Source organism: Mustelus asterias, chromosome 18 (genome assembly GCF_964213995.1).
Source record: "Mustelus asterias chromosome 18, sMusAst1.hap1.1, whole genome shotgun sequence".
Classification (NCBI taxonomy): domain Eukaryota; kingdom Metazoa; phylum Chordata; class Chondrichthyes; order Carcharhiniformes; family Triakidae; genus Mustelus; species Mustelus asterias.
Window position 1 is genome coordinate 28465734 of NC_135818.1, and position 22838 is coordinate 28488571.

The window sequence follows — 22838 nt, forward strand, 5'->3', positions numbered from 1 at the left end:
AAAGAGTTGTCAGCGAGAAAATCGGACCTCTCAGGGACAAAGGAGGGGAATTATGCTTAGAACCCAAGGGAATAGGGGAGATCCTAAATGAATACTTTGCATCGGTATTCATGAAGGAGAGGGGCGTGTTAACCGGGAGTGTCTCGGAGGGAGGTGTTGACCCGTTAGAGAAAATCTCCATTACAAGAGAGGAAGTGTTAGGTTTTTTAGGGAACATTAAAACTGACAAAGCCCCAGGGCCTGATGGCATCTATCCTCGACTGCTCAGGGAGACGAGAGATGAAATTGCTGGGCCTCTGACGGAAATCTTTGTCGCTTCTTTGGACATGGGTGAGGTCCCTGAGGATTGGAGGATAGCAAATGTGGTCCCGTTGTTTAAGAAGGGTAGCAGGGATAACCCAGGAAATTATAGGCCGGTGAGCTTGACGTCCGTCGTAGGGAAGTTGTTGGAGAGGATTCTTAGAGACAGGATGTATGTGCATTTAGAACGGAACAATCTCATTAGTGACAGACAGCATGGTTTTGTAAGAGGGAAGTCGTGCCTTACAAATTTGGTGGAGTTTTTTGAGGAAGTGACAAAAACGGTTGATGAAGGAAGGGCCGTGGATGTCGTCTATATGGATTTCAGTAAGGCATTTGACAAAGTCCCACATGGCAGGTTGGTTAAGAAGGTTAAGGCTCATGGGATACAAGGAGAAGTGGCTAGATGGGTGGAGAACTGGCTTGGCCATAGGAGACAGAGGGTAGTGGTCGAAGGGTCTTTTTCCGGCTGGAGGTCTGTGACCAGTGGTGTTCCGCAGGGCTCTGTACTGGGACCTCTGCTATTTGTGATATATATAAATGATTTGGAAGAAGGTGTAACTGGTGTAATCAGCAAGTTTGCGGATGACACGAAGATGGCTGGACTTGCGGATAGCAAAGAGCATTGTCGGGCAATACAGCAGGATATAGATAGGCTGGAAAATTGGGCGGAGAGGTGGCAGATGGAGTTTAATCCGGATAAATGCGAAGTGATGCATTTTGGAAGAAACAATGTAGGGAGGAGTTATACAATAAATGGCAGAGTCATCAGGAGTATAGAAACACAGAGGGACCTAGGTGTGCAAGTCCACAAATCCTTGAAGGTGGCAACACAGGTGGAGAAGGTGGTGAAGAAGGCATATGGTATGCTTGCCTTTATAGGACGGGGTATAGAGTATAAAAGCTGGAGTCTGATGATGCAGCTGTATAGAACGCTGATTAGGCCACATTTGGAGTACTGCGTCCAGTTCTGGTCGCCGCACTACCAGAAGGACGTGGAGGCGTTAGAGAGAGTGCAGAGAAGGTTTACCAGGATGTTGCCTGGTATGGAGGGTCTTAGCTATGAGGAGAGATTGGGTAGACTGGGGTTGTTCTCCCTGGAAAGACGGAGAATGAGGGGAGATCTAATAGAGGTGTACAAGATTATGAAGGGGATAGATAGGGTGAACGGTGGGAAGCTTTTTCCCAGATCAGAAGTGACGTTCACGAGGGGTCACGGGCTCAAGGTGAGAGGGGCGAAGTATAACTCAGATATTAGAGGGATGTTTTTTACACAGAGAGTGGTGGGGGCCTGGAATGCGCTGCCAAGTAGGGTGGTGGAGGCAGGCACGCTGACATCATTTAAGACTTACCTGGATAGTCACATGAGCAGCCTGGGAATGGAGGGATACAAACGATTGGTCTAGTTGGACCAAGGAGCGGCACAGGCTTGGAGGGTCGAAGGGCCTGTTTCCTGTGCTGTACTGTTCTTTGTTCTTGTTCTTTGTTCACAATATAGACCAGTTAAAGTGAATGGATTTGGTGAATAAATTATAAGACATCAGTGGTCAGGATTATGAATTTACAATCACTGTGTTCAACATCTCTAAGCTCCCACATGTCTCAGCTAATGAATGCATCGACTGGTTATGCAGTACCTGAGTCCCAATTATTGATTGTACGGGGTTCATAGATCTCAGATAAACTGAACGTGAGGTAGCTGCAGTTAATCTCAGCATTAAGAAAAAATAACCACAATCCCTGCTGCCTATCAGTACATAGTGACTCTTGCTGGATGTAGACACTGCGCAACTTACTGTGGCCTTGAAGTCAATGCTTAGCATGCAAGGCAGAAAGGAATCCTCCAATATTTTAATAAGAAAATATTCCTGCTTCACAATGCAAATTAGGAAGGAAAATCTGTAAGATTCACACAGTAAGAAATGTTTTTCAGACTGCGGAATTTGGATGAAGCCTGCTTTTGGCATTTCATGTGGTTTAAGGAACAGCTGTTACTTTTCAATCTGGTGGAAACGTGAACATAAACCAAATGGAAACAGGATAAAATTAGCTGAATTTGAATCAGAAATTTAATATTTCTATTGAAAACATGGCTTTAAAGGGGCTAGCTTCTTTCATTACCTCAGGATGTCCCAAAGCACTTTCCAGCTAATGAAGTCTTTTGAAGTGCAGTCCCTATTTTGAAATCGAAAAGATGATAGCCAATTTCCATTCAGCAATCTCCCAAGACAGCAATGACTAGATAATCTTTTGTCGTAAAGTTGGTTCTTTTTCAGAAGGGGCGGGATGTTTTATGCCCGGCTGTAGGCTCAGACACCATGGGCAGGATTTTACAGCCTCACTCATCCCGAAGTTGTAAGATCTCACCTGAGGTCAATGGACCTTTCTATTGTTCACCCTTCGCCCACTCCGATTTCCACAGTGGGCGAGGCACTAAAATTCCTGCCCATCTCTTTTAAGCAGCTGAGATGAGATTGCTACCATTGAAGTCACAGATGTTAGCAGCGAACACATTTTATCACAGGCCTAAAGTTGTATCGAAAGGCTGAGTATTATTAAAAGTCTGGTATAAGGAGGTAGTAACACTATCAACAGTGCTGGTCCATGAACCAGAGTGTATTGCTGTTGGGTCTTAAACAGAGTAAACTCATGCTGAAATGTAAATCATGTAGACTATAAATAATAAAGTTCCCAGTTATAGCAAGCATGCATCAATTTAAGCATCATAGATGAGGTCACTCTCCACCTGTCACAAGGCCACTGTCACGTGCAACAAGAAGAATTTCCGTTGAAGCTTCAGATTTGAAAATCCTTCCCATCACAAAGCACTTCACAAGAAGGAGCAGGGTATTCTAATGTTTGGAGATGGTTTCTTTTGCATGTGGTATGTGTGAGACTGCTAATAGAATATAATACACATAAAGTCTGAAATGTTGGCACTATTTAAACTGAAAAATTCATATATGCTAAAATGTACAATGCATAGTTATCCTCTTACCCATGAGTAACAGCTGGACTGACTGCTTCTAAAATCAAAACAAATGGCCAAAGGAATACTTCTGAAGGGCTACACTGTGTCTTGCTGCAACATAAGGCTTCTCTGAAAAGGACTTAACAGCATACAAAGGGTTCCCACTGCTCGGGTTATGTTTAGTACTAATGCAGAGCAGTAAAAATACTTTGAAAACCAGCCAATGATCCAGTAAACTAAAAATGTGGACAGAGTTTGGCTCAATACAAGGCACATAAAAAAAAATCCAAAGTTGTAGATAGCCTTTTGAGGCTTTCAAAGTTATGCAGTACCCAGTTGCCTGCGTGTAGTGGTAAAATAACAAGTGACAAGCACTTCAACCTTCCTGGTGAGAAATCTTTTAATGTTAATTCCCCATTCAGACTCCAGTCCAAACTCCCAGTCCAGAGTTTAAAAGTTATTCCGAAATGATTCCGTTGAGCTGTGTTTGATTTTAAATCTGAAGACTGGGAGAGAGCCAGAGACAAAGGGAGCCAGAGGGAGCAAGAAACAGAAATGAAGAAAAGTGAGCGAGAGACCAAGAGGGAGTGGAGACTGTCAGCACCATGCGTGGGCCAGAGAGAGACAGCAAGAAAACACTCAGGGACAGAGCACAGCAGGGAGAGAGGGAGAGCACCATCAGATCATGCAGGAGCAACGTGGCGTGCCACAAAAGCGCAACAGGGACAGAGCTTTCATGCAAAACTGAACATGCCTCAAAGACGTTTACAGCACAGGAGGCCATTTGGCCCATCACGTCCATGCCAGTCAACGAAGGTCTGATTACACTAATCCCATTTTCCAGTGCTTGGCCCATAGCTCTGGAGATTATGGCAGTGCAAGTGAACATAAAAATACATAGAATCCATAGAATCATGGAATCCCTACAGTGCAGGAATAGGCCATCCGGTCCATCGAGTCTGCACCGACTCTCCAAAAGAACATCCCATCCAGGCCCGCTCTGCCCTATCCCTGTAACACCGCAAATTTACCATGGCTAACTCACCTAATATAGAATATAGAACAGTACAGCACAGTACAGGCCCTTCGGCCCACGATGTTGTGCCGAGCTTTGTCCGAAACCAAGATCAAGCTATCCCATCATTCTGGTGTGTTCCATGTGCCTATCCAATAACCGCTTGAAAGTTCCCAAAGTGTCCGACTCCACTATCACAGCAGGCAGTCCATTCCACACCCCAACCACTCTCTGAGTAAAGAACCTACCTCGGACATTCCTCCTATATCTCCCACCATGAACCTTATAGTTATGCCCCCTAGTAACAGCTACATTCACCCGAGGAAATAGTCTCTGAACGTCCACTCTATCTATCCCCCTCATCATCTTATAAACCTCTATTAAGTCGCCTCTCAACCTCCTCCGCTCTAAAGAGAAAAACCCTAGCTCCCTCAACCTTTCCTCATAAGACCTACCCTCCAAACCAGGCAGCATCCTGGTAAATCTCCTTTGCACTCTTTCCAGTGCTTCCACATCCTTCTTATAGTGAGGTGACCAGAACTGCACATAATATTCCAAATGTGGTCTCACCAAGGTCCTGTACAGTTGCAGCATAACCACGGCTCTTAAACTCAAACCCCCTGTTAATAAAAGCTAACACACTATAGGCCTTCTTCACGGCTCTATCCACTTGAGCGGCAACCTTCAGAGATCTGTGGATATGAACCCCAAGATCTCTCAGTTCCCCCAAATTCCTCAGAACTCTACCTTTGACCCTGTAATCCGCATTCAAATTTGTCCAACCAAAATGAATCACCTCGCACTTATCAGGGTTAAACTCCATCTGCCATTTTTCGGCCCAGCTCTGCATCCTATCTATGTCTCTTTGCAGCCTACAACAGCCCTCCACCTCATCCACTACTCCACCAATCTTGGTGTCATCAGCAAATTTACTGATCCACCCTTCAGCCCCCTCCTCCAAGTCATTGATAAAAATCACAAATAGCAGAGGACCCAGCACTGATCCTTGTGGTACACTGCTGGTAACTAGTCTCCAGTCTGAAAATTTTCCATCCAGCACCACCCTCTGTCTTCGATCAGATAGCCAGTTACTTATCCAATCGGCCAAATTTCCCTCTATCCCACACCTCCTTACTTTCTTCATGAGCCGACCATGGGGGACCTTATCAAATGCCTTACTAAAATCCATGTATATGACATCAACTGCCCTACCTTCATCTACAGACTTAGTTACCTCCTCAAAAAATTCAATCAAATTTGTGAGGCAAGACTTACCCTTCACGAATCCGTGTTGACTATCCCGGATTAAGCTGCATCTTTCTAAATAGTCGTAAATCTTATCCCTCAGGACCTTTTCCATTAACTTACCGGCCACTGAAGTAAGACTAACCGGCCTATAATTACCAGGGTCATTCCTATTTCCTTTCTTGAACAGAGGAACAACATTCGCCACTTTCCAGTCCTCTGGCACTATCCCCGTGGACAGTGAGGACCCAAAGATCAAAGCCAAAGGCTCTGCAATCTCATTCCTTGCCTCCCAAAGAATCCTAGGATATATCTCATCTGGCCCAGGGGACTTATCGACCTTCAGGTTTTTCAAAATTGCTAATACATCTTCCCTCAGAACATCTACCTCCTCCAGTCTATCAGCCTGTATCACACTCGCATCCTCAAAAACATGGCCCCTCTCCTTGGTGAACACTGAAGAAAAGTATTCATTCATCGCCTCTCCTATCTCTTCTGACTCCATGCACAAGTTCCCACTACTGTCCTTGACTGGCCCTAACCTCACCCTGGTCATTCTTTTATTTCTCACATAAGAGTAAAAAGCCTTGGGGTTTTCCTTGATCCGACCCGCCAAGGACTTCTCATGTCCCCTCCTAGCTCTCCTAAGCCCCTTTTTCAGCTCATTTCTTGCTAACTTGTAACCCTCAATCGACCCAACTGAACCTTGTTTTTTCATCTTTACATATGCTTCCTTCTTCCTCTTCACAAGACATTCAACCTCTTTTGTGAACCATGGTTCCCTCACTCGGCCATTTCCTCCCTGCCTGACAGGGACATACCTATCAAGGACACACAGTATTTGTTCCTTGAACAAGCTCCACTTTTCATTTGTGCCTTTCCCTGACAGTTTCTGTTCCCATCTTGCCCCCTAATTCTTGCCTAATCGCATCATAATTACCACTCCCCCAATTATAAACCTTGCCCTGCCGTATGGCCCTATCCCTCTCCATTGCAATAATGAAAGACACCGAATTGTGGTCACTATCTCCAAAGTGCTCTCCCACAACCAAATCTAACACTTGGCCTGGTTCATTTCCCAGTACCAAATCCAATGTGGCCCCACCTCTTGTCGGCCTATCCACATATTGTGTCAGGAAACCCTCCTGCACACACTGTACAAAAACTGCCCCATCCGAACTATTCGACCTATAAAGGTTCCAAATCAATATTTGGAAAGTTAAAGTCACCCATGACTAACTACCCTGTGACCTCCACACCTATCCATAATCTGCTTAGCAATTTCTTCCTCCACATCTCTATTACCCGCACATCTTTAGACTGTGGGAGGAAACCTGAGCACCCAGAAGAAACTCACGCAGACACGGGGAGAACATGCAAACTCCACACAGACCCAATGCCAGAATTGAACCTGGTCCCCTGGCGCTGTGAGATAACAGTGCTAACCACTGTGCCACTAATTTTATGAGAGCTTTTGAATCAACCACCCTTTCAGGCAGTGAGTTCCAGACTCCCACCACCCTCTGGATGAAAACGTTTCTCCTCAACCCCCTTTAAGAATTTAAGGTAAGCCTTCTTACCTTAAATTCTGACCCTTCTTACCTTAAATCTATGCCTCCTGATTATTGGTCGCTCTACTAATGAAAAAAAAATGCCTTCCTACTGTGACGTTAGTGTACCTTTAAGGAAGGTCTTTTTAAAATCATGATCTCTGCAGCTGTCACAGCTTCAGAATTTCTCAGCTCACAGCCTTAGCTGATGTCAACATGGCACCGACATGACTGGAGATGTCCTTTTATTGCTACTTCAATCGCTTAAATGGGGTCTGATTATTTTAACTCTGGATTGTTTTACAATCCTGCATTGTTAGGAGGCCGGTCATTTGTTTTTGGACGTCTTTTCTCCTTTCCGGTGAGTTTAAGGTTTAATTTTCTGTTTGGCTGCAGTTAGAGTTGAGTTTTAGAAAGGACAGCAAGTTGAAAAGAAGTCTCTTTTTCCCTGGTTTTGGAAATTGTGCTGGTTAGCTGAAAGCAAGGACTTGCCTTTCTGAAGGGGGGAGTCTGCTGTCGGTGGCTGCCAAGAATCCCTGGTGTTTTGGGAAGCTGTTCTGACTTCAAACTGTTCTGGGTCTATCCAGAGAACTGCAGACTTCGTCCAAAAGGACTCAAGTCGAGTATTACGTGAGCATTAGCCTCGGCTGTGTTAAACCTGTGAAAAGGGTATTTTGTCTACGGGATTGGCTTGATTGGAACACATTAGATGTATTTGTGAAGGGTTATACATTATTGTGGTTGTTTTGTTTTTGTTTTTAATTGATAAAGGTTATTGCCAATTTTCTTTCCATACATGTTAACTATATTCTTAAATAAACTTTGATCGATAAAAGCTCCCTAGTGGGTCATTTGAATCATACCTGAAGTGAAACATATCATGCTTATCCTAGCCAAATTTAAGGTACAAAACTTATGATCCAGGTGGGCTCAATAAAACACTTTGGAGTTTCTGTCCTGAACCTTAACACTATCCACCCTATTTATACCCCTTGTCAAGGATTTGCCTGGTAACAACAAGACCCATGATAACAAAAGGGATGATGGGATTTAATCTACCTTGCAACAAAGGAGAATCTACCAGCAGTCCACAATCAAAAGGGCTAATGGGATGTGTCCTTTCCCCAGTAACAAGGTTAGCACATTTCTCGATAAGATCAGATGTAATTGGTCCTATCATCAGGAAACAGATGTATGATCATCTTGCTGGTGCCAGTACAGAGCGAGACTGCGGATAGTTGAGAACCTGTCTCGGGGGCAGGGAATTCAGATGGTGTTCGTAAAGCAGAAGTGGAAATGAATAGGGTTGGGAAGCATTTTCTGATCAGGGCCAGTGTGATCTCCTGGACTCGTTTCGATCGCCACAGGGGTCGGAGAGGAATTTCCCAGATTTTTTTTCCCCATGTTGGCCCTGGGGTTTTCACTCTGGGTTTTCGCCTCTCCCTGGAGATCACATGGTCTGGAATGGGGGGGGTGGGGGTGAGTTAATAGGTTGTGATGAACAAAGCATCGTAGCTGTGAGGGACAGCTCGGTGGATAGGATATTAGGATGTAGATAGGCTGGAAAATTGGGCGGGGATCCTGGATTCAGGATTCAATCTTGGACCGGGGAGGGGCGCGGGCTTGGAGGGCCGAAGGGCCTGTTCCTGTGCTGTATTGTTCTTTGTTCTTTGACTGAGAGATCGTGGGAGATATACAGATGCCAATTTCCGAGGGTCAGGAATGTCGGAGACAGATGGCTCAATATATGATGAGCAGAATCAAAGTGAGTCTGGGGTCTATTTTTCAACTCAGAAGCAGAGAGGCCCATTTAACATCTCACTGGAAGGCTAGGGTAACCGCTATCAGGAAGCCAGCTAATCACAGAGGTCCATTGTAAAGTCTTCCAGCCAAGTTAATGCAGAAACCTTCCTAAAGGCAGTTTACCTATCTTTGCTGAACCAGGCAAAGATGCTTCCCAGACTGGATCATCCTCCTGATATTGTGTGGTAACTATAATCTGGATCTAATTTATAGATTTGATGTTGTTTGGGGAACAGGAAAGTCTTACCAAGTTCAGGTATCGGGGATATAGTTTGGAACAAGGGTAACTTCCGGATAAAATTGGAAACATGTATTATTCTGGTGTTTATGTGTCTTATAGAATTATTGTCCTGTTTGTGTGTCTTTGTCTTTCCTTTCATTTAATAAATACCTTTTGGCATTTGGTACGCTGTGACTGGGCTGCTTATTCTCACGAGTGGTTGAGCATGACTCATCACACCATTTAAAAAAACACAATAATATACACCACCACGAACCAATGTCTCCCATTGAGGTGCCCTCTCAAATAACATCAGCATGGTTCATGACACCTTCATAATCTTATACGCCTCTATCAGATCCCCTATCCACCTCCGCTGCTCCAAGGAAAGTACCCCAAAATTTCCTTATAGCTCAGACTCTCCAGCCAAGCAACATCCTGCTAAACCTCCTCTGCACTCTCTCCAGTGCGGCATCCTTCCGATAATGTGGTGACCACAAGTGCTCCAGTTGTGTCCTAATCAGAGTTTTATACAGTTCCAGCATGATCCCCCGTTCTTGTATTGTATGCCTTCATAGAGTCATAGAGGTTTACAGCATGGAAATAGGCCCTTCGGCCCAAATTATCCATCCGCCCATTTTTTTTAAACCCCGAAGCTAGTCCCAATTGCCCGCATTTGGCCCATATCCCTCTATACCCATCGTACCCAAGTAACTGCCTAAATGCTTTTTAAAAGACAAAATTGTATCCACCTCTACTACTACCTCTGGCAGCTTGTTCCAGACATCACCACTCTCTGTGTGAAAAAACTGCCCCTCTGGACCCTTTTGTAACTCTCCCTATCACCTTAAACCTATGCCCTCTAGTTTTAGGCTCCCCTATCTTTGGGAAAAGATATTGACTATCTAGCTGATCTATGCCTCTCATTATTTTATAGACCTCTATAAGATCACCCCTCAGCCTCCTACGCTCCAGAGAAAAAAGTCCCAGTCTATCCAGCCTCTCCTTGTAACTCAAACCATCAAGTCCCGATAGCATCCTAGTAAATGTTTTCTGCACTCTTTCTAGTTTAATAATATCCTTTCTATAATAGGGTGACCAGAACTGTACACAGAATTCCAAGTGTGGCCGTACCAATGTCTTCTACAACTTCAACAAGACATCCAAACTCCTGTATTCGATGTTCTGACCAATGAAACCAAGCATGCTGAATGCCTTCTTCACCACTCTGTCCACCTGTGACTCCACTTTCAAGGACCTATGAACATGTACCGCTAGATCTCTTTGTTCTGTAACTCTCCCCAACGCCCTACCATTAACTGAGTAAGTCCTTCCCTGTTCAATCTACCAAAATGCATCACCTCGCATTTATCTACATTTAACTCCATCTAGAACATAGAACATAGAACATTACAGCGCAGAACAGGCCCTTCGGCCCACCATGTTGCACCGACCAGTTAAAAAAAAAAAAACTGTGACCCTCCAACCTAAACCAATTTCTTTTCGTCCATGAACCTATCTACGGATCTCTTAAACGCCCCCAAACTAGGCGCATTTACTACTGATGCTGGCAGGGCATTCCAATCCCTCACCACCCTCTGGGTAAAGAACCTACCCCTGACATCGGTTCTATAACTACCCCCCCTCAATTTAAAGCCATGCCCCCTCGTGCTGGATTTCTCCATCAGAGGAAAAAGGCTATCACTATCCACCCTATCTAAACCTCTAATCATCTTATATGTTTCAATAAGATCCCCTCTTAGCCGCCGCCTATTGTCTGCCATTTGTCAGCCCACTGGTCAGGATCCCGTTGCAATCTGAGATAACCTTCTTCACCGTCCACTATGCCACCAATCTTGGTGTCATCTGCAAACTTACTAACCATGCCTCCTATATTCTCATCCAAATCATTAATATAAATGACAAATAACAGTGGACCCAGCACTGATCCCTGAGGCACACCGCTGGTCACAGGCCCCCAATTTGAAAAACAACCCTCTACAACCACACTCTAGCTTCTGTCAAGAAGCCAATTTTGTATCCATTTAGCTACCTCACCCGAGATCCCGTGAGATTTGACCTTATGCAACAACCTACCATGCGGTACCTTGTCAAAGGCCTTCCTAAAGTCCATGTAGACAACATCAACTGCACTGCCCTCATCTACCTTCTTCGTTACATTGAATCATAGAACCATAGAACCCTACAGTGGAGAACGAAGCCATTCGGCCCATCGAGTCTGCACCGACCACAATCCCACCCAGGCCCTACCCCCATATCCCTACATATTTTATCCACTAATCCCTCTAACCTACGCATCTCAGGAAACTAAGGGGCAATTTTATCATGGCCAATCAACCTAACCCGCACATCTTTGGACTGTGGGAGGAAACTGGAGCACCCGGAGGAAACCCACGCAGACACGAGGAGAATGTGCAAACTCCACACAGACAGTGACTCGAGCCGGGAATCGAACCCAGGTCCCTGGAGCTGTGAAGCAGCAGTGCTAACCACTGTGCTACCGTGCCGCCCCTTCAAAAAACTTGTGAGACATGATTTTGCACTCACAAAGCCATGCTGACTGTCCGTAATCAGTCCTTGTGTCTCTAAATGCCTGTAGATCCCATCTCTCAAAATACCTTCCAACAACTTATCCACCACAGATGTGAGGCTCACTGGCCTGTAGAACATCGAACATAGAATCCCTACAGTGCAGGAAGAGGCCATTCGGCCCATTGAGTCCACACCGACCACAATCCCACCCAGGCCCCACCCCTGCAACCCCACACATTTACCCTGCTAATCCCCTGACACTAGGGTCAATTTAGCATGGCCAATCAACCTAACCCACACATCTTTGGACTGTGGGAGGAAACCGAAGCACCGTAGAAGAACCGTAGTTCCCAGGCTTTTCCCTGCAGCCCTTTTTAAACAAAGGCACATCATTTGCCACTCTCCAATCTTCAGGCACCTCACCCGTGACTATCGATGATTCAAATATCTCTGCTAGAGGACCCGCAATTTCCTCCCTAGCCTCCCACAATGTCCTGGGATACACTTCATCAGGTCCCGGGGATTTAGCTACCTTGATGCGCTTTAAGACTTCCAGCACCTCCTTCTCTGTGCCTTGGCTTGTAAAAACAAGTATCCTCAACTACATGCACTGCCACCTGCCAGGATCTGTGGATATGACGCCAAGGTTCCTCTGATCTTCAGTACTTTCCAAGGTTTATTTATTTATTAGTGCCACAAGTAGGCTTCATTAACACTGCAATGAAGTTACTGTGAAAATCCCCAAGTTGCCACACTCCAGCAGCTGTTCAGGTACACTGATGGAGAATTTAGCATGGCCAGTACACCTAACCAGGACTGTGGGAGGAAACCAGAGCACCTGGAGGAAACCCACGCAGACACACAGAGAACGTGCAGACTCCGCACAGACAGTGACCCAAACTGGGAATCGAATCCGGATCCCTGGCGCTGTGAGCAAATAGTGCTCACCACTGTGCCACCATGCCACCGCCTCCCTCCCACCCCCCCTCCCACATACCATTCATTGCATAATCCTTTGCTTTGTTAGCCGTCCCCAAATACATAACCTCACACTTTTCTGGGTTGAATTCCATTTGCCATTGCTCTGCCCACCTGATTGATATCCTCCTATAATCTACAGCTGTCCACCTCACTATTTACCACCCTACCAATTTTTATGTCATCCGCAAACTTCTTGATCATACCCCCTACATTTCAAGCAAAATCATTAATGTATAACACAAATAGCAATGGCCCCAGCACCTAGCCCTGTGGAACCCCACTGGAAACATCCTTCCAGTCACAGAAACATCCCACTACCATCACTCTTTGCTTCCTGCCTCTCAGCCAATTTTGGATCCAATGTGCCACTTTGCTTTGTATCGATGGGCCCTTCCTTACTGCAAGAAATACAAGTGCAGAGAATGCAATACAGAGCAACAGAGGCTTTAATTGGATAGTGGCTGATCTGTGATCTAACTCTAAAGTGTGCAATTATCCCCTAATATTTTGGGTACCAAAGTTTATTAATTCCAGATTTTAAATTAACAACTGATCGAACATTAATGATCATTTGTGGAAGAGAGTCCCAATTACCTACCACTCTCTGGGTTGAATTTTTCCGCTCTTGTGAAAGGAGATGCGGAGTGAAATTGGCAAAATCAGACCAGCTACTTGATGCTTTTCTGCCTCTGAGCGTTCTTGCCTAATGTGGGCTAAGTGTGGCAGGGGTTACCCACCTGGCCGCGATGGGTAACTAAATAAGCCCATTATTGGGCAAATTGGGGAAAAATGCCAGCTCTGCAGGGATCTTCCAGACAGCAGACAAGTCCTCCCACTAAGTCTGGAGCCTGGAATTGAACTGGAGTGGCCTCCGGCAGGAGAGAAGGGCAGAAGGCGGCCATCAACAGCACTTCTCCATCACCGCAGCATGAACCCACCAGGATTTGACAGTCACAATCTCAAAGAACAAAGAAAATTATAGCACAGAAACAGGCCCTTCGGCCCTCCAAGCCTGCACCGACCATGCTGCCTGACTTAATTAAAACCCCCTACCCTTCCGGGGACCATATCGCTCCATTCCCATCCTATTCATATATTTGTCAAGACGCTCCTTAAAAGTCACTATCGTATCTGCTTCCACTACGTCCCCCGGCAACGAGTTCCAGGCACCCACCACACTCTGTGTAAAAAACGTGCCTCGTACATCTCCTTTAAACCTTGCCCCTCGCAACTTAAACCTATGCCCCCTAGTAATTGATTCTTACATCCTGGGAAAAAGCTTCTGACTATCCACTCTGTTCATGCCTTTCATAATCTTGTAGATTTCTATCAGGTCGCCCGTCAACTTCCGTCATTCCAGTGAGAACAAACCAAGTTTCTCCAACCTCTCCTCTTAGCTAATGCCCTCCACACCAGGCAACATCCTGGTAAATCTTTTCTGTACCCTCTCCAAAGCCTCCACATCCTTCTGATAGTGTGGCAACCAGAATTGAACACTCGACTCCAAGTGCGGCCTAACTAAAGTTCTATAAAGCTGCAACATGACTTGCCAATTTTTAAACTCAATACCCCGACCGATGCCTTCTTGACTACCTTCTCCACCTGCATTGCCACTTTCAGTGACCTGTGTACCTGTACACCCAGATTCTTCCACTTATCAATGCTCTTAAGAGATCTGCCATTTACTGTATGTTTCCTATCTGTATTAGACCTTCCAAAATGCATTACCTCACATTTGTCTGGATTAAACTCCATCTGCCATCTCTCCACCCAAGTCTCCAACCGATCTATATCCTGCTGTATCCTCTGATGGTCCTCATCACTATCCACAAATCCACCAACCTTTGTGTCATCCGCAAACTTACTAATCAAACTAGTTACATTTTCCTCCAAGCCACTTATATATATTACAAACAGCAAAGGTCCCAGCACTGATCCCTGAGGAACGCTACTTGTCACAGATCTCCATTCAGAAACACACCCTTTCACTGCTACCTTCTGTCTTCTATGACCAAGTCAGTTCTGTATCCACCTTGCCAGCTCACCTCTGATCCCATGCGACTTCACCTTCTGCACCAGTCTGCCATGAGGGACCTTGTCAAAGACCTTATTGAAGTCCATGTAGACACCATCCACTGCCCTACCCTCATCGATCATGTTCGTCACTTGCTCAAAAAATTCGATCAAGTTAGTGAGAAACGACCTCCCATTTACAAAACATATTGCCTCTCGCTAATACGTCCACTTATTTCCAAGTGGGAGTAAATCCTGTCTCGAAGAATCCTCTCCAATAATTTCCCTACCACTGATGTAAGGCTCATCAACCTGTAATTACCTGGATTATTCTTGCTACCCTTCTTAACAAAGGAACAATATTAGTTATTCTCTAATCCTCTCGGACCTCCCCTGTAAGAAGTCTCACAACACCAGGTTAAAGTCCAACAGGTTTATTTGGTAGCAAATACCATAAGCTTTCGGAGCACTGCTCCTTCGTCAACCTGTTGGACTTTAATCTGGTGTTGTGAGTCTTCTTACTGTGTTCACCCCAGTCCAACGCCGGCATCTCCACATCATGACCTCCCCTGTTGCCAGTGAGGATATAAATATTTCTCTCAAGGCCCCAGCAATTTCCTCCCTTGCCTCTCTCAGTCTTCTGGGGTATATTCCATCAGGCTCAGCTGCAGATCATCTTGTAGAGTGGCTCCATCTCTACAACAATGACCAAGGAGCTGTGGTCATGAAGGATTTTAACTGTATTTGATGTGGCAGACAGCTCCTCTGTTTTGAAGTGCTTCCTGTCTCAGCAGTGCCTGCCTCTCCTGGTGGAGCTGCCAGGCAAATGTTGCAATGGACTCTCTAATTGAGCCTCCCATCTTGATAACATTTGGGAGGTCCTGTGGTGCAGTGGGTAGCATCCCTGCCTCTGGGCTCGAGTCCTGTCCTGGACTTGTTGGCCAAGGAAGGTGCATTCATAACGTGGTCAAACAGGTTGAGTGTCAATCCACAAATCCTTCCAACACACCAATGGCCGGTGGTAAGAGCAGGAGAGACTCCTGGCCAGCCCTGCTTGTTGTGGAGTGATGCATGTCTAGATTTAAGCGTCTAGCAATAGACTAGTGACCTGTTCCAGGAATTACCAGCTATGGAAACAGGCAAAAGTCTGCCTTAAGTGCCCCACTAGGTGCGGGAAGAGAATTGGAAAGAAGTAACATTTGGGGTTTATGCCAAAATTGGGAGAGCTGTCTCAAAGACTGGTACACAGTGGGCAGCCTGACACAGACACATGCGCTGAATCATATCTTACAGCTGTTATGACCACTTGAGATGGGGTGAAATGAATCCCCTACTCCACCACTCCAGGTGTCACCATAACATAGTATTTTTGTGAATTTAGAAAGGTTTTGGATAACCAGACACAGTGTCATCCATCTGCAATGTTGATTTGGCCTCTCCTGAAAAGCCCCCATTAGGGCAGCACAATGGCATAGTGGTTAGCACTACTACATCACAACGCGAGGGACCTGGGTTCAATTCCGGCCCTGGGTGACTGTGTGTGGAGTTCTCCCCATGTCTGCGTGGGTTTCCTCTCACACTGCAAAGATGTGCGTGCTAGGTTGGATTGGCAGGGGGATTAGCAGGGTAAATACGTGGGGTTACAGGGATAGGATGGGGGTGGGATCTTTGTCAGTGCAGGCTTGATGGGCTGAATAGCATCCTTCTGCACTGTAGAGATTTTATTCTATGAAGATTTGTTTGGACATAGGCTGGGCTACCAGAGTCAGGAAAAATACCAGGCACTTTCTCATGCAGCTGCTCTGTATTCCCTGACCTCACTTAACTTCTCTAAAACCACTGGGGATGTTATCTGCCAGGTAATTGCTAAGGAGCAGGTCGGGCCCATCCACAGGTAAACTAAGGGCAACTCCCATGGTTACTGGTCCTGAAATAAGGTCACACGGGAGGTCCACACTGTATAAAGGTATGGGCATGTAGTCTCCCTTGATATCTTTTATCAGCACTTTGGGTTGTACTGCACCCTCTGGGGAAATGATCATGCCTCTGCTCAGTAGTGGAGACTGTTTGGCCCCTCAGATTGACTACAATGAGGCGTGCAGGAGAGCGTGCCAGGAGCAGCACCAGGCATATCTAAAAATTGAGTGCAAATCTGGCGAAGGTACAACACAGGACTATTTCTATGCGAAAGAGTAGAAGCAGCATGCAATAAATAGAGCTAAACAATCCCACAACCAGCTGATCAGATCAAAGCTCTCCCATAAGCTGTCATGAATAGTGGCACACAATTAAACAAATCAAGAAATGACTGAAGTCAGCAAATACAGCCAAGGTTATGGGGCCCTGATAAAATCCCAGCAATGGTACTAAAAACTTGTGCTCTAGAACTATTATGCCCCGCGACAAGCTGTTCCTGGACAGCTACAGCCTTGACATCTTATCTGGCAATGTGGAAAATTGTCCAGATATGTCCTGTCCACAAAAAGCTGAACAAATGCAATGTAGCCCATTCCTACTCCATCAATCTACTCTAGATCATCAGCAAAGTGATAGAAGGTGCCATCGACAGTACTATCTCACAATAGCCTGCCGACTGATGACCATTTTGAGTTCCACCAGGCCATTTGGCTCCTGACCTCTTTGCAGCCTTTGTTCAAACATGCATAAAAGAGCTAACATTAATAGGCAGGATGAGAGTGATTGACCTTCACTGAATCCCCCACCATCAACACCCCAGCGATTTCCTTTGACCAAAAACTTCACAGGACCAGCCACACAAATACTGTGGCTCTAACAGCAGGGAAGCTGGGAATTCTGTGGTGAGTAACTCACTTCCTGACTCCCCAAAGTCTGTCCACATCAATGAGGCAAAATTCAGGAGTGTGATGGAATACTCTCCACTTGCCTGGATGATTGCAATTCCATCAATACTCAAGAAGCTCAACACCATCCAGGACAAATCAGCCTGCTTAATCCGCACCCCATCTAGCACCTCAAACATTTACTCCCTCCGCCACCATGGCACAGTGGCTGCAGCATGTATCCATCTACAAGATGCAAAGCAGCAACTCTCCAAGGCCCCTTTAACAGTACCGTCCAAACCCATGACCTCTACCACTTAAAAAAAAAAATGAAAGCAGATGCATGGGAGAACCACCACCTACAATTACCCTTCCAAGTCACACATCATCCTGTTTTGGAACTTTATCGATATGTTGGAACTTTATCGCCATAATATCACTAGGGCTTGGTCAAAATCCTGGAACTCTCTTTCTAATAGCTCCATAGGTATAACTTTTTAAAAATTCATTTACGGGATGTGAATGTCACTGGCTGGGCTAGCAATTTCTTTTTATTTACTTGTGGGACATGGGCGTCGCCGGCTGGCCAACATTTATTGCCCATCCCTAGTTGCCCTTGGAGGGCAGTTGAGAGTCAACCACATTGCTGTGGCTCTGGAGTCACATGTAGGCTAGACCAGATAAGGATCGCAGATTTCCTTCCCTAAAGGACATTAGTGAACCAAATGGGTTTTTCCAACAATCGACAATGGTTTCATGGTCATCAGTAGATTCTTAATTCCAGATTATTGAATTCAAATTCCACCATCTGCCGTGGCGAGATTCGAACCTGGGTCCCTAGAACATTAGCTGAGTTGCTGGATTAATAACCTACCAATAATACCACTAGGCCATCACCTTCCCCCTTGCCGAACTGTCCTCCATTTCAGAAGGCATTTGAGAGTCAACCACATTGCTGTGGATTTGGAGTCACATGTAGGCCAGACCAGGTAAGGATGGCAGATTTCCTTCCCTAAAGGACATTAGTGAACCAGATGGGTTTTTACGACAATCGACAATGGTTTCATGGTTATCATTAGACTTTTTAATTCCAGACAGACTGTAGCTGTTCAACAGGATGGCTCATCGCTTCGGTCTCAAGGGAAATTAGCGATGAGCAACAAATGCTATCCATGCCAGCAATGCTCACATCCCATGAACGGATATTTAAAGAATGAATATAAAATTGGCTAGCAGGAAACTGAGTAGTGGTGAATAGTTGTTTTTCAGACTAAATTTATAATGAGTTTCTTCAGGGGTCATTGTTAAGATCCCCATTTTCCTTCACATATTAATAACATAGATTTGGTTGACATAGACAAGTTGAAGTGGGCGGATGAAATTGAATTTAGAGAAACGCGAAGTGGTTCATTTTGGTATGTAGGATGAGGAAAGACAATATAAAATAAAGGTACAATTCTAAATGGGGTGCAGGAGCAGTGGTACCTGGGGTTAGTATGCACAAGACATTGAAGGTAGCAGGGCTGGTTGATAGAGCTGTTAATAAAGTATATGAAATCCTGGGCTTTTTAAATAGGGGCACAGAGTACAAAAAACAAGACAGTTATGGTTAACCTGAATAAAACACTGGTTCAGCCTCAGCTGGAGTATTGTGTCTCATTTTGGGACCATACTTTAGGAAGGATTTGAAAGCATTAGAATTGCTGTAGAAAGGATTCACAAAAATAGTTTCAGGGATGAGCAACTTCAGTTACTAGCTATACTGGAGAAGTGTGGGCTGTTTCCTTTGGAGAAGAAAAGGTTGAGAGGAGATTTGACAGAGGTGTTCAAAGTCATGAGAGATCCAGACAGAGTAGAAAAATAGAAACGTGAAATTGGCAAATTATGCACAAAAAAGCTATCAAAATCAGAAAAGAGCTAATTTGATAAACTAAGTGTGAGATTACCTTGTACGTAGGGACCCTTATCAGGGTGTTCACGCACACGAAGTGTGTAGGGCTTGTTTCCATCACCATGCTTCAGAAGATCTCGGACGCGCTCGTTATAGATTTCCAAAAAGCTACGAAAAGAAGAGGTTCCTATTAATGAGCTGATAATAAACAGCAATTTTACTGACCTGAAGACTGGAAATCTGAGTAAAATTAGAAATTGCTGGGAATGCCTGGCATGTCAATCAACAACTGAGAGAGAAAGATAGGTTAATTTGTAGGGTTGACTTCTTCCACCTGATCTGTTGAGTGCAAAAAGGTTTTGCTTTTACATAGAATTACAGAGCATTTACAGGCTGTATATGCTCCACATAAGCCTCCTCCCACCCCATTTCATCTAACCCTATCAGCAAATCTTTCTACTCCTTTCTTCCTCATGTATTTTTCTGGCTCCCTCTTAAATGCAATGATGCTATTTGCCGCAACTATTCCATGTGGCAGATTATTTTAACCAGTTTCTGGGTTAAAAAAAAATTCTCTCCTGAATTCATAATTTTTCATTTTACATTGTTCACGCCATGTTTGATGCTTTCTGTTCCAGGCCCAAATAAAGTTAAAGTTTATTTATTAGTCACAAGTAGGCTTACATTAACACTGCAATGAAGTTACCGTGAAAATCCACTAGTCGCCACACTCTGGTGCCCGCCTGTTTGGGTACACAGAGGGAAAATTTAGCATGGCCAATGCACCTAACCAGCACAGCTTTTGGACTGTGGGAGGAAACCGGAACACCGACAGGAAACCCACGCAGACAGTGGGAGAACGTGCAGACTCCGCACAGTGACCCAAGCCGGGAATTGAACCCAGGTCCCTGGCGCTGTGAGGCAACAGTGCTAACCACTGTCCCACAGTGCCACCCATAAACAATTACTAGCCAAGGGTTAGTTAGTGTAAAATATGAGGTTTCTTATTCATAACAAGGCCCCCACTTCACCTAACATAGGTTTTAACATCCAGCCTGTTCAATGCATGAATATGCTATCCATCAACATATCGACCAATTTTAAACAATGGAAGAACCGAAAAATGTCAAAATTACTTTTTTGTTTAATTATTAATATACCACGGTCCTAGTACTCACCTCCTGAGCTGGAATGATGCCAACAAGGTCTGATAGATCTGATACAAACATTTAATGTGGTGCATTGCTAAGAATTTCAAAGCCTCAGGATAATGAGGTGAGAGTTGCAGAGATCACCAGGTCAAAAATTATGCCAAGTATTAATTAGAGTTGAAGCTAATATTTTACATGTGGTTATTACAACCTATACGTTTGTGTTTAATGGTATGCAAGAGATTCAGGACAAAGAGCAGGAAAACTGCTTTTCAAAGTTTTCTGAGCTTTTGAAATAGTTATTGATTGAAACAGTTGACATTTAAGAATGGGTTAGATGGGTGGTTCATAGAAATCATAGAATCATAGAAATCATAGTAACCCTACAGTACAGAAAGAGGCCATTCGGCCCATCGAGTCTGCACCGACCACAATCCCACCCAGGCCCTACCCCCATATCCCTACATATTTTACCTGCTAATCCCTCTAATCTACGCATCTCAGGACACTAAGGGCAATTTTAGCATGGCCAATCAACCTAACCTGCACATCTTTGGACTGTGGGAGGAAACCAGAGCACCCGGAGGAAACCCACGCAGACACGAGGAGAATGTGCAAACTCCACGCAGACAGTGACCCAAGCCGGGAATTGAACCCAGGTCCCTGAAGCTGTGAAGCAGCAGTGCTAACCACTGTGCTACCGTGCCGTGCCGTGGTTGAAAGAAAGGAGTATAGGAGCACAGAAACATAGAAAGTAAAAGTCAGAGTAGGCCATTCGGCCCTTGAAGAATGCTCCACCATTCATCTTGATCATGACTGATCATCAAATTCAATATCCAACACAGTGGCACGGGGGGGGCACAGTGGTTAGCACTGCTGCCTCACAGGGCCAGGGACCTGGGTTTGATTCCCGGCTTGGGTCACTGTCTGTGTGGAGTTTGCATATCCTCCCCGTGTCTGCATGGGCTTCCTCCGGGTGCTCCAGTTTCCTCCCACAGTCCAAAGATGTGCAGGTTAGTTTGATTGGCCATGCTAAATTGACTATAATGTCAGCGGGATTCCATATCCCTTGATCCCTTTAGCCCCAAGAGCTATATCTAATTTCTTCTTGAAAATGGACAATGTTTTGGGCTCAACTACATTCCATGGTAGTGAATTCCACACATTCACCACTCTCTGGGTGAAGAAATTTCTTCTTACCTCAATTTTAAAAGGTTTACCCTTTGTTCTCAAACTTTGACTCCTAGTTCTGGACTCCCCTACCATTTGGAACATTCTTTCTGAATCTATCCCTATCTAATCCTGTTAGAATTTTATAAATTTCTATGAGATCCCTTCTCACTCTTCTAACCTCCAGTGAATATAATCCTAACCGATTTAGTCTCTCCTTACATGGCAGACCTGACATCCCAGGAATCGGCCTGGTAAATCTTCTCTGTGCTCCCTCTATAGCAAGGACATCCTTCCTAAGATAAGGGCACCAAAACTGCACACAATACACCAAGTGTGGCCTCACCAATGGCCTATAAAGTTGCAGTAAAACATCCCTATTCCTATACTCAAATCCTCTCACTATGAAGGCCAACATACCATTTGCCTTCTTTACTGCCTGCTCTACCTGCGTGCTTACTTTCAGTGATTAATGTACAAGGACACCAAGGTCTCGCTGAGTATCCACCTCTCTTAATTTACACCCACTCAAGTAATAATTTGTCTTCCTATTATTGCTACCAAAGTGAATACCTCACATTTATCTACATTATACTGCATCTGCCATGCAGATGCCCACACACACAGCCTGTCGAATTCAAGCTGAAGCATCTCTGCATCCTCCTCACAGCTCACCTTCCCACCCAACTTTGTATCCTCTGCAAATTTGGAGCTAATACATTTAGTTCCCTCTTCCAAATCATGAATATATAACGTGAACAGTTGGGGTCCTAGCACAGATTCCTGCAGAACCCCACTAGTCACTGACTGCCAATGAGAAAAAGACCCAATTATGCCAACTCTTTGCTTCCTATCTGCTAACCAGCTTTCTATCCATCTCAAGACATTACCTGCAATCCCAGGTGCTTTAACTTTATATAGTAGTCTGTTATGTGAGACCTTGTCAAAAACCTTCCGAAAGTATAAATAAACCACATCCACTGGCTCTCCTCAGTGAACTTTATTAGTTACATCCTCAAGCAATTCCAATAGATTCGTCAAACATGATTTCCCCGCTTCAAATCCATGCTGACTTTGTCTGATTATCCCACTGCCTTCCAAATGGTGAGCTATGAAATCTTTGATAATGGACTCGAGCAACTTCCCCAGTATTGATGTTAGGTTCACTGCTCTT

The 22838-nt window shown here is 44.9% G+C and overlaps 1 protein-coding gene across 1 annotated transcript in view; it reads right to left on the minus strand.

Moving 5' to 3' along the window:
* The window catches only part of stard9 (StAR-related lipid transfer (START) domain containing 9), a 324067-nt gene that overhangs the window by 131594 nt on the left and 169635 nt on the right, over positions 1-22838 (minus strand). Inside the window, exon 7 of the mRNA XM_078233633.1 lies at positions 19399-19511. Coding sequence (XP_078089759.1) covers positions 19399-19511 — 113 coding nt within the window. The remainder of the gene's footprint in view (positions 1-19398; positions 19512-22838) is intronic.